Source organism: Temnothorax curvispinosus, unplaced genomic scaffold (assembly GCF_003070985.1).
Source record: "Temnothorax curvispinosus isolate PA1 unplaced genomic scaffold, ASM307098v1 QBEX01015898.1, whole genome shotgun sequence".
NCBI classification, from domain to species: domain Eukaryota; kingdom Metazoa; phylum Arthropoda; class Insecta; order Hymenoptera; family Formicidae; genus Temnothorax; species Temnothorax curvispinosus.
The window spans coordinates 351,968-363,612 of NW_020225678.1; the positions used below are offsets into that span (position 1 = coordinate 351,968).

The following is an 11,645-nucleotide window of genomic DNA, read 5'->3' on the forward strand; positions in this document are numbered from 1 at the left end:
AGAGAGAGAGAGAGAGAGAGAGAGAGAGAGAGAGAGAGAGAGAGAGACTATTTGCGTGTCTTATTACATATGTCCTCCGGGGCGAAGCCCGGGTAACCAGCTAGTATATATATATATATAAGGAAAAGAAATAATAAACAACCAGTTCTCTCTTCATATTTCACCTTGCATTTTTTTACCATTTAAGGTATACCATATATCAATAATATACCATATATATCTTTCCACATATATGTTTTTAAACATTAAATGTTAACTAATTAAAATTAATACTTAATCTACTAACTAGTAAAAAAATTCAAGGCGAAAAGAAAGAACTGAGCTGCGTTCTGAACTTCAACGTGAATAACTCTAAGCTATAATTTACGTCACGTACACTATAGCATTAGAGTTACCTAGGTGTGCCTAGGCATAATTCCTGAACGCACTCCTTACTCATTATGTCATTATTTTTCTCGTCAGACATTTTAATATTCCGATGAACCGCGCGCACATTGATTATTGACCCAACAGGTATCCAAATCAGGCTGGTCAGACTACTACTATAACTACTATCGGCAAAGTACATTTCATATACTGCTGTCGGTAAAGTAATTAGGAACATAGTGCATTAATGAACTCGCTGGGTTATAGTAGTCTGACCTATCAAGCCTGATTTATCTGCTGGAACAATAATCAATGCGCGCGTGGTACAACGAAATATTAAAATGTATAATGAGAAAAATAATGTTCTTTCTTTTCGGCTTTCGCTTTTCTTTACCAGTTAGATTAAGCAATTTTATCATTTAACATTCAATGTTTAAAAATATATATGTATATATGTATATTCCATATTATATTTTTGGTATCATTTGTTTCAGATTCTTCATGTCGGGATATCTGGCGTTGGGATTTGACTTGAGCATCGAATTTACATACCCAGAATCGGAAAATATAACCGCAGGATTTCTCAATATAATGACCAGCATTTACGGCATTATACTCATTATAATATTTGGATTATTACTGAACGCGTACGGTGATATTCCAGTGCACATCGGCTTGTGCACGGTTTTACTGTTCGGTTTCATCTTGACCGCCGCAACGAAAGACGAGCAAAGACGACAAGATGCGAGAAAGAAGGCTCAGTATCAAGAACTCGCGAGAATTTAGAAAAATGTCGACGGCGTTGCAGAAACTAATCAATTAATCAATTAATTAATTAATCAATTAATCAATTAACTTATAACATTAATCAGTAAACACAAATAATATCAAATCTTTCAATACTGATAAATTTTCAAACACATGTAACCTTATTCACTTTCTGACTTTTCATCAATGTTAGTTTCTAAGTCATACATTAATTCCAATAAATGTCTAAAAAGAGAATTAATCTCATATTGTGCACAGATGTAAATTACGATTTTACAGGAACATAAAACCGTGAGTAATTAAATAAAATATAAAAAAAAAGTTTCATTATAAAAATATTTACATAATTTTCAATAAATCTTTGACTTTTTTCTTTACATGCACATTTTTTAGCATTTATATGTATTTACATAAAATATTAAATAACATGTATAATTTAAAGAAATTAGAAGTTAAATTTACGTTTTGCGTTTAAAGTTTTGAACCATACGCAGCTAAAGAAACGATTTTGCACGATTATAGATTATTCATTGTCTACATAGACATCGAACACATCGTTTACGTTGTCTACGTATATAGAAAATTGCTCAATACTACAAGAATAAAATGAATAACGCGTGCCATCGCATACTTGTTTTAAAGTGGTGCAATTAAAATACGCAGCATTCAAATCTGACAAAAAACATGATAAAACTAAAACTGTAAGCATGTATGATCTTCTTAAATCTTCGAGCTAATAATGTCATTCTATTTGTTCATGTACAGATAAGGTAAACATGTCGCGTGATATTAGATCAGCCTGACACTGCAACGAAGATGTTACTTGACACACCATTTTCAAATCAATTCGCGAGAAATGTGAAGAATTTTGAAACGTGAAATACGATTCTAAATTGTGCCGCGTTATTCAAAATTTGATAAGAAAGTTTTTCACAGTGTAATTAACATTTTAAGAGTGTACAATTTGATGTAATACTACGAATTTCGAAATTAAATATCTTGGCGTTTATTGAAAATATAATTTAAGAAAAGTGTATAAGATTGGAGTTTCTTTAACTTAAACAGATATACATATATTAAAGATACTTATAAAATTTATTTTGCAAAAGAGTGAAAATGACGATAGTGGAAGATCAAAGTTTGAGCGAAACACTCGCGACAAAAGATTCGACAAAAATAACGAAATCGGAACTAGACGACGTTGGACCGCTAAAATTGAAGGTGTATAAAAGAAGATGGCTAATGCTGGCCATCTTCATGTATTATACTGGATCGAACTCTGCTCAGTGGATAGAATACTCGATTATAACTAATATAGTTACTAGGTATCACATTTTCCTTAAAATACGAACAGTATATATTTTTGAACGTAAAAACATTAATATTTTTTTTATATTATTTATATTATTTATATTGTATATTCTTTAGGTATTATGGAGTGTCTTCGTTAATGGTTGACTGGACTTCGATGTCGTTCATGGCATTTTACGCGACGTTTATACTCCCAGCGTTGTATGTGACAGACAGGTACGGTCTGCGATGGAACACCATCATAGGCACTGGCTTAAATTGTCTAGGTGCCTGGATAAAAACCCTTTCCGTTCAACCTGACAGGTTTTATGTCGCTTTCATCGGTCATTCGGTAGTCGCGCTAGCTCAGGTTACATACATCTCTTAATTTACTCTATTAATATTTTTCAGAAATCTTGACTGCTACACCTCCTCTTTTCTTTTTCATATTGTTGTCCCATTATTATCTCCCTCTATATTCTCTGCCATGCACACTTAAAGAATAATTATTTTATTTCATATTAGACTATGGTCCTGCAGTTACCAGGACGGATAGCCGCGCAATGGTTTCCTGCTACCGAACTCTCGACTGCCACGTCTTTAGGTGTTTTCGGCAATCAATTGGGAATAGCATTGGGTTTTCTCTTAGGGCCTATAATAGTGAAAAACCACGAGAGCCTGGATGACATCGGCAACGATTTGTCACGTTTATGCTGGATCGTTGCAATCGTCAATTCGATTATATTTGTTCTGGCACTAATATGTGAGTTCGTAATCTATTATAAATAAAGTAATAAATAATAGTATATTTGCCAATCATATAAGTATTTAATTCTTATCTACTGTGACATGTAAAACAAATTTGAGCTTGATGTAAAAAATATTTTTCTAGTTTTTTTTTATGATCTTCCACGTATAAAAAGTCATTCATTAACTTAATAAAATGATAAATAACCAAAATTAAATTTGAATTGCGCATACTAATATAAAATTTATATCTTTGTTTGCGCGTTGTTACGTTAACTTTAGTAAATGAAATTTGAGTGTCTCTTTTAAACGATCATTATTGATATCCGTTAAGCCGAAATAATCCTTTATAGATATTAATTAAAAAGGAAGTTATCTTTCAATATAGCTATCAAATTTTCAACTTTTTCCAAAACCGCCGATAATCCACTTTATTCTCGTTCTCTTTATTTGGGTTTGTTTTTAACCAAACGCAAAAGGATAAAGTTAATTAATTAACCATCGCTTGCGTCCCAGAAAAGATTATCTCGTTTTAATCATCTCAATGTGCTTTCGCGTCAGTCTTTCAGAATGAACCAAAACTGCCGCCGAGCGAGACGCGGGCGTTGCAAAAAATGAATCGGACAAAGAAAAGAGAGCAATTCATGGCGCCGATTAAAAGGCTCTGCAAAAACAAAAACTTTATCATGCTTTGTAATTCCTATGGTTTAAACGTTGGCGTGCTGAGTACCGTTTCTACATTACTCAATCAGATATTCCTCGTACATTTCGAAGTAAGTGTATTTCGATGCAGCAGATCATAAAAAAAGAGATATTCGAACAAAAATTTATGAATTTACGTCGACAACATCTAGAAAAATTTTTTCATATTCTGTCTAAAGTCAAGACATACATATAACTGCGCATGTGTTTCAGAACGGAGAAGAAGATGCAGGCAGAATTGGCTTAGCTATAATTACAGCCGGTATGGCCGGTTCTGTTAGTTTCGGTATCATCCTTGATAGGACACATAAGTTCAAGTAAGAAAGACATTTGCAATTGTGTTAGAAGTCCAATTTAAATGTATCTTGTATTTATTATAAATTATGAGATAGAAACTTTGACTAATAATTAATATTTTCAGAGAAACTGCCGTGGCTGTATATTTTCTTACATTATGTGGTCAAATATTATTCGCGGTATCCATTTGCGTTGGCATAAAATGGATGGTATATGTGTCAGCAATTTTTCTAGGGTAACATATCGACATTTGTATCAAGAAACACGGTAATGTCTCGCGCCAAGTACGCACGGAGTGAGACCGCACCGTGATATATATTTATACGCGAATATTAATTGGAAAGTTAAAATAAAAAATTGATTTTGTAAAACATGTGGATAACATGATTTTCATTTAAAATTCAATCCGAGAATGGGGTGACGACTCCGCCCCGGCAATTTTGACATTTCAATTTTTGCATTTTTGTCGTTTCCACTCTGTACCAGTTGAACAAAGCGACGATAGACCAAAAATGTCCGTATAAATTTTATAGCCAAGGGTTCACTCTTTACAACGGTATACCACATTTTACTAAAATTATTTGTTTTGTTGTTAAAAATCGGCACCGAAAAAATAGTGACGACTTTACCCCGGTCTCCCCTATCTATTATATTTATATGGTATCATTCATTTCAGATTCTTCATGTCGGGATATCTGGCTTTGGGATATGACTTGTGCACCGAATTTACGTATCCAGAATCAGAGAATATACCCGCGGGATTTCTCAATGTAATGACCTGCATATACGGCATTATACTCATTATAATATTTGGATTATTACTGAACGCGTACGGTGATATTCCAGTGCACATCGGCTTGTGCACGGTTTTACTGTTCGGTTTTATTTTGACCGTCATAACGAAAGACGAGCAACGACGACAAGATGCGAGGAAGAAAGTTCAGTATCAAGAACTCTCAAAAATTAAGAAAAATGTCGACGGCGTTCCAGAAACTAATCAATTAACTTATAATATTAATTAGTAGATACAAATAATATCAAATCTTTTAATACTGATGAATTTTCGAACACATGTAATTTTATTCACATTCTAATTTTTCATGAATATTAGTTTCTGAGCCAGAGTGGACTCATTTTTTGTAACATTTGGCCGTATCATTGCTTCATATGGCCAAAAGACAACAACAAGGAGAAATATTCCTTCTGCTGCCAGCATACTTTTCTAATATGTATGAAACTATTTATCTTTATTAAGATACAACTTTAGATATAAGTATGGTTTTATTTTTATTATCTAACAGTGAGTTTTATTGCCTAGGAAAAAAAAATTTACTTTAAATTCTTTTAAGTTAAAAGATTCATTATATTATTTTAATGTATTTGCAATAAGTACAGTTCAATAACTTTGAAACGTATTCGCGGGTTCTCATTATGATTCTATTAATATTTTTATAGTTAAATAACTATTAATTTTTATTTATTGTATTTCTCTGTATACGTGTACAAGTGTAGCCCTAAGTATATTAGCACACCAAATTAATAAATAATGCAAAACGAGTCCGAGATGAAATATCTGTCAATTCTTTATAGCTTATCCATTTTAAGATAACGGATTCATAAAGTTCTGCATTTATTTTTAATACAATTATAAAGATACGTAAATATATATCTCATAAAATTTTCACAGATCCGTTATCTCATTAATACTTTTTGTCACTCACCGATCGACAGTAGACAGTTGTCAACCACGTTGTAGTTACGATGATTCTGTAATATACAAACATAAGAGTCAAATTAAAACGGCGTTCAAAATAATCAATAATTTATAAGATTCTTTTTGTATGCATACAGAATTTCTTAATGGCTTTTTATTAAATATCTATTAAATATTTATTAAATTATAAATTTTTTCGAAAAGGTTCTGCATAAGAATAAATTTTTATAAAACTTTAGATAAATTTTTTTCTCTAATTATTATTTTTAAATAATTAAAACAAAACGGCTAATTTTACGCAAGTATAAAGCAATAGCTTACCGCAAAGTTGTTCCACCGGCGTCCGATACGTCTCGAGGCTTCCTTATATCCTCAGGTTCTTTCATCTAAACCCCTTCTTTTACATCACACAACAGAGTATATGTCTACAAGACTGATCTGTAACATATAAAAATATTTAAATAAAAATAATGTCTAAAATAAATATCCTATTATCCTAATTTTAATATAATTTGTACTATAAATTTTAATTATTCAGAAATATTTAGAAATATTTTATATATATTTATTAATATTAATCACAAATCATAAATATACAATAATTTATTAAATATTAAAAAAAATCTTCAAATTTAAGCCAAAATATTTTAAACAATAAATAAGTAAAATAAGTAAGTCTGTTTCTTCTTTTTCGAAGAAGTTCCTGAAATGGTGCAATAAGTTAGAGTGAGACAAGTATATTTTGTTTCACTCTAACTTATTGCACTAGTGCACCAGTTCAGGAAGTTCTTCGAAAAATAACAAACGGAGTGGAATACGACCGTATGAGATGTAATATACAATCAAATTACGGAAAAGCCGTTAAAATATTTCATTATTATTACACAATGCATTAGACATTTAATACACAATTACGTACAGTGATCTGAAAACGACATGCTGCGCAAATAAATAATTATTTTCATTTTTTAACAATTAATAAATAGATTAATAAAATGCTCACCTCATCTGTTACACCTGGCCGTCTCTTCGACTCCTTCTTTTTTCTTCTTTCTCCGTATTTCTTCGTGACACTTACATCTGTGTTTCCTAAAACAAACAAAATATTGATTACAATTAATCGATTACAAACAATCACTAGAATACAATGATCGTACGGCAATGATCGTACGGCTCTGCCATACTTTCCATCGATACTCTCGATGGAAATTAATCACACGCGTACATACTTAAAATCATATTGCGACAGCGGAGAAATAAGAGAAAAAATTATAGCACGTTCGATCTCAGCGATATTTCACAAATAAAAATCACACAACGAAATGTATCAACAAAACGCGGCGTCGCTAGATTGATTCGCGCGATAGATCTTCGGCCGAACAAAAGACTTTAGAAATACGCGTTCAAACGGATTATCAATTAATATCTGAACGTCGAATCTATACTTATCTCGCGACAAGTACTGCAACAAATATTATAAATACTAAATACAAAGTTAATTTACATGTTATACTCACCAGTTAAATAAGTCGCGACGGCTACTCATTTCCGGAGCCGATCTGATCCGATCCGTCTCGTGTCTGTCCGCCGCGGGCGCCGCGATCTGGAAATGAAAGGGGAACGTAATCAACATGGCGGAGGCGCTTCGTCTTCCGCGCGTGGTTAACGTCTCGCACCCTGCACGGCGCGGTGGTGTCACTATACGCGTCCCGCTCTTAACTTCGCGATTATACATTTCTCACACTTCGAATGGGAAATATATACTATATGCATGCCTTTTATTACAATTATTATTTTGCCTCCCAACGAATCGCGCGGCGTATGAATATTCTTGACAGATATTCGCGATTTCGCGACTGACCGCACGACGCGACGCGCTTTCGGCCGAACAAGTACTGCGAATATGTATTTTCAAGAACTATCAATACCGAAGCCGGGAGCGCCAAATGTATATATACGCGATAGATGGTACAGTAAATGACGAACGCAAGGTTAATATATCTTATTTTTACCAGTTAAACGAGTCGCGACGCCACTCGTCCCGGAGCCGAGCCGTCCCGTGTCCGGACTGTCTGAAAACGAAGAGAGCAGACTGCGGCGTAATGAACATGGCGCGGATGAGGCGCTTTCGTGCTTCGTCTCCCGCGCGCGCGGTCAACTTCACGCAACAAGATCGCCAAAGCACATTAACATATGGCGTAGCGATATACGACGGTCGTCGTCCCCGACCTGAAAGATCAGGATACGCCAATAAGCTTGTGCGTTACTTTTACATCCACGACTACGACTGTCATATGTGCTTTGGCCCTTAACTTTAACGCGATTATGAATTTCGAGCGCGCTATATTAGCGCTTTTGCGTTATTCTTGTTTTTTTTTTATCTAATGAGTGATAAAGATAGAATAATGCAACCCCGAACGCACCCTTCGCACAACAAATAGCGTTCGCTCACTGTTTAAACCGATAACCGATCAGAATCTGTTGCAAAGCAGATGAATGGAATGGCCTCTCTCAGGTTTCTCTCTGATTGCGTAGATGCATCCTGTTTCACCCCGCATGACTCGAATTGGTATATCGCTATTGGTAAAGTAATTACATCATCAACCACTGTCGATAAACTAAAGAGACTGCACCGACCAGATATATTTTGTCGGTATAGTGCTCTGTGAGTGCTGCGACCATAGCGTGTTACCCGTTGAAAATATTCATAGCATGGCTACGTAGTTCAAGAAATGCAGGCACGACCGGCGCGTCAGGCGTCTCTCTTATAACATATGATAACCACGTGTATTCGGTGTATTGTGTTCATCTCTTGTGTCTCCATAAACATATTCATTAATTCGGTCAATTTTATTTATAATCACGCAGGCGGCAACACACGACAAAAAGAGCAATAAAGAGAGAGAGAGGTAAGGTAAGGTATTTATCAAAGAAACATACATGAGGAAAAGGAGAAGAAGCATGTGATATAGGTTAACCCTCAGAAGGCCGACACCGGATAACTTCTGACCCATAGTAAAGTTTCTCTTGTATGTGTTGCAAGACAATTTTATATGAGAATGTTACTCATTTATTGGTTTTTCTTTTTGTTTAAAGCTCAAGACTTAAGACTCCTTGAGCCGTATAGTCTAAACGGAGTCAAGGCATGGGTCACCAGTCTCACTCAAGTCAGGAGCATAAATATATGTATATGACTAGATACAGCTTTCTCTATCTTTTCATTTGTGATAAGGAGTCGTATGACCTGCGTCATATTGAGAATTTAGATTCTAGCATCTCTGAACTCTGGGACAAAAGTATTTACACGTGGCGTGAATCACCGGTAAGTTATCGTTTCTGTATCATAAGATAACTTAATATTTTTAATAATTTCTGCAGTTTTAAACAGCTATAAAGCTAAATATATAATACATACAGCACACATACACATATTACACTTATACTTTGTAGTAAAGTATTTTATAATAAAGAAAATATTTTGTCATAAAAAATTGTTGAAATTGATATTGTTAATATGTGTATGTGTGCTGTATGTATATTTGGCTTTATAGGTATTTAAAACTGCAGGAATTATTGCAATATAAAAAATACTAAGTTATCTTACGATACAGAGAGACGATAATTTACCAGTGATTTATCGCTACATATAAGTACTAATTGTTCCTGTGTTTAGAAGTGCTAGTGTCTAATTCTCAATATGGTGATGCCCATATGACCTCACTTTCTGTTTTGATACGGTATCCAGTTAATATAGATCAGTAGATCACGAGTGACCCGGTGTCTGCCTTCCGAGGGTCAATTTCTCTGAACATAGCTATATATTTCTTCTAAATTTGACAGATCAAAATGGACAGCATGGCAGAGGTGCACGAGATCGACAAGAAGAAACGAAAGAAGAAGCGTTCTCGCATGCAGATGGCGAAGAAATTTCATCGTCAGAGGAACCTTGGTAATGGCCTGGACCAGGACACCTATCAGTACATGATTCGTATTCTCGAGTTAATACGTAACGATTTGTCTTCGTCCGAGGAGAAGACGATGCTTGTGCAAAACGTCTATCAGGAGATAGCTGGTCGCGAGGTCGAATGTGCCTGTAACCAAGTTGGATCTCTCGTCATAGATTCTCTGCTCAAGTACGCCAACTTGGAGGCCATTCAGAAGCTGATCCAGGCATTTGAATCCTCTTTAAGGCGATTCAGCAGCGACAGATTCGCCAGCCACATTTTGCAGAAGTTAATAATAGTCTGTGCTGACAGAGGCAACAGAGTCCCTGCGTCAAACGCGAAGAATGCCGATGGCGATAAGACGATAAAATCAGAAAATATTGTTGACGCTGTCATAGAAGTTAAGCCATCCGAAGTGCAGACCTATAACGATATTGTTCTGAAGCTGAGCAGATACGTTTTTAATAATAGCGAAGAGTTTGTGTTTGACGCTTATGCTAATCATGTGTTGCGAACAGTCGTAGAATGTCTGGGGGGATTAATCGAGGATCCCAACGAAATTAAGAATAAGAAGTCTGCCATGCCGGATCTTACGAAAAGACGTCCCGTGATACAGGACTATAAGGATTTGCTGATACAAAGTTGTGACCGATTACAGAAATGGCCGCAATTCCGTCAGTTTGGACGGGAACAAATGACTTCCGGTCTAGTACAATGTATCTTGTACTCGTTGAAAGATATTGATTCAGGTTTAGTGAAGACCATCATCAAGAAGATTATAACCGAATGTTTTGAAGTGAAAGAAGACGAGAAGCTGCCAAGTATATTTAATTCGGAATGTTCTATCAGAATACTGGAAGCTTGTCTGATGGTAGCCAGACCAAAACTCTTTAAGAAGATATATAACACCTTTTTCGCTGGAAATTTAGAATACTTATGTTCGACGCAAAGTACCAATTTTAGCGTGCAAAAGTTATTAGATTATTGTGTCACTAAGGAAGTCTTTGAAGAAATGTTTGACAAAGTAACAGAACATTTTCCAAAAATTCTCAAGCAAGGTTTTACCGGGATATTAGTCAGCACTGGAAATGCGTGCTTGAGATTGCAGGCGAAACAAGGTCCATTTGTCAATGCAATCGTTGAGCTACTAAAGTGTGACGCATCCGTAAAGAATCAAACACAGCTTGTACGATGTATAATGACTTTAAAGAAACCATCTCAACTGAACGTTGAGCCGAATAGTTCACCTGCACCTTTCCACTTGCACGGAAGTCTGATAATACAGGCCATATTAATGTTTAACAAACCCATCAAAGCTGTGAACTCCTTACTAGAGATGAATAACGAAGAGTTACTGCGGTTGTTTGGCGACCCGAAGGGCAGTCGAGTCCTGGATGCTTTCATGGACAGCAAATACATCGGCGAGAAGAGCAGGGAGAAATTATGTAAAAAGCTGCACGGCACTTGGGTAGAATTAGCCAAAGGTACGCACGGATCCAGATGCGTGGATAAAATGTGGGCATGGGCGCGCATGAATCAAAAAATGCTCATCATGGAGGAATTGGCCGCGGCTGGACAATCTTTAGGATCTACGAAATCAGGCAAGATCATTTCCGCGAAGCTAAATGTTCCCTTGTTCGCGAGAGATAAGAAGGAGTGGTCGCAATGGCAAAAGAAAGAGGAAAAGATTAAAGTAATGTTTTCAGATATTATTGAAAAAACTCCTGAGAAAAAATGAGAATCTGTAAAATATAATAATCTTGTATTACAGTACGAGAAAATCTACTATATATATGTATATTGTATGTTATATATAT

General features: G+C 35.2%; 2 protein-coding genes across 5 annotated transcripts; both read left to right on the forward strand.

The window, feature by feature from the left end:
- Positions 1 to 1,948: 1,948 nt before the first annotated feature.
- Positions 1,949 to 5,483, forward strand: LOC112466132 (feline leukemia virus subgroup C receptor-related protein 2-like). The gene is made up of 7 exons (XM_025034038.1): positions 1,949 to 2,459; positions 2,563 to 2,794; positions 2,950 to 3,187; positions 3,733 to 3,944; positions 4,087 to 4,190; positions 4,295 to 4,405; positions 4,847 to 5,483. Exons 1-7 carry the CDS (start codon positions 2,251 to 2,253, stop codon positions 5,190 to 5,192), a joined length of 1,452 nt encoding a protein of 483 aa, XP_024889806.1. The 5' UTR covers positions 1,949 to 2,250; the 3' UTR covers positions 5,193 to 5,483.
- A 3,192-nt stretch (positions 5,484 to 8,675) lies between these two features.
- On the forward strand, positions 8,676 to 11,631 carry LOC112466131 (nucleolar protein 9). Of its 4 annotated transcripts, none has more exons than XM_025034034.1 (2): positions 8,676 to 8,803; positions 9,725 to 11,631. In XM_025034034.1, exon 2 carries the CDS (start codon positions 9,731 to 9,733, stop codon positions 11,564 to 11,566), a length of 1,836 nt encoding a protein of 611 aa, XP_024889802.1. In that variant the 5' UTR covers positions 8,676 to 8,803; positions 9,725 to 9,730; the 3' UTR covers positions 11,567 to 11,631. The 4 variants fall into 4 exon arrangements, with proteins under 4 accessions (XP_024889802.1, XP_024889801.1, XP_024889803.1 ...); XM_025034033.1 differs by having other exon boundaries at positions 8,676 to 8,798; XM_025034035.1 differs by having other exon boundaries at positions 8,676 to 8,793.
- The last annotated feature ends 14 nt before the right edge of the window (positions 11,632 to 11,645 follow it).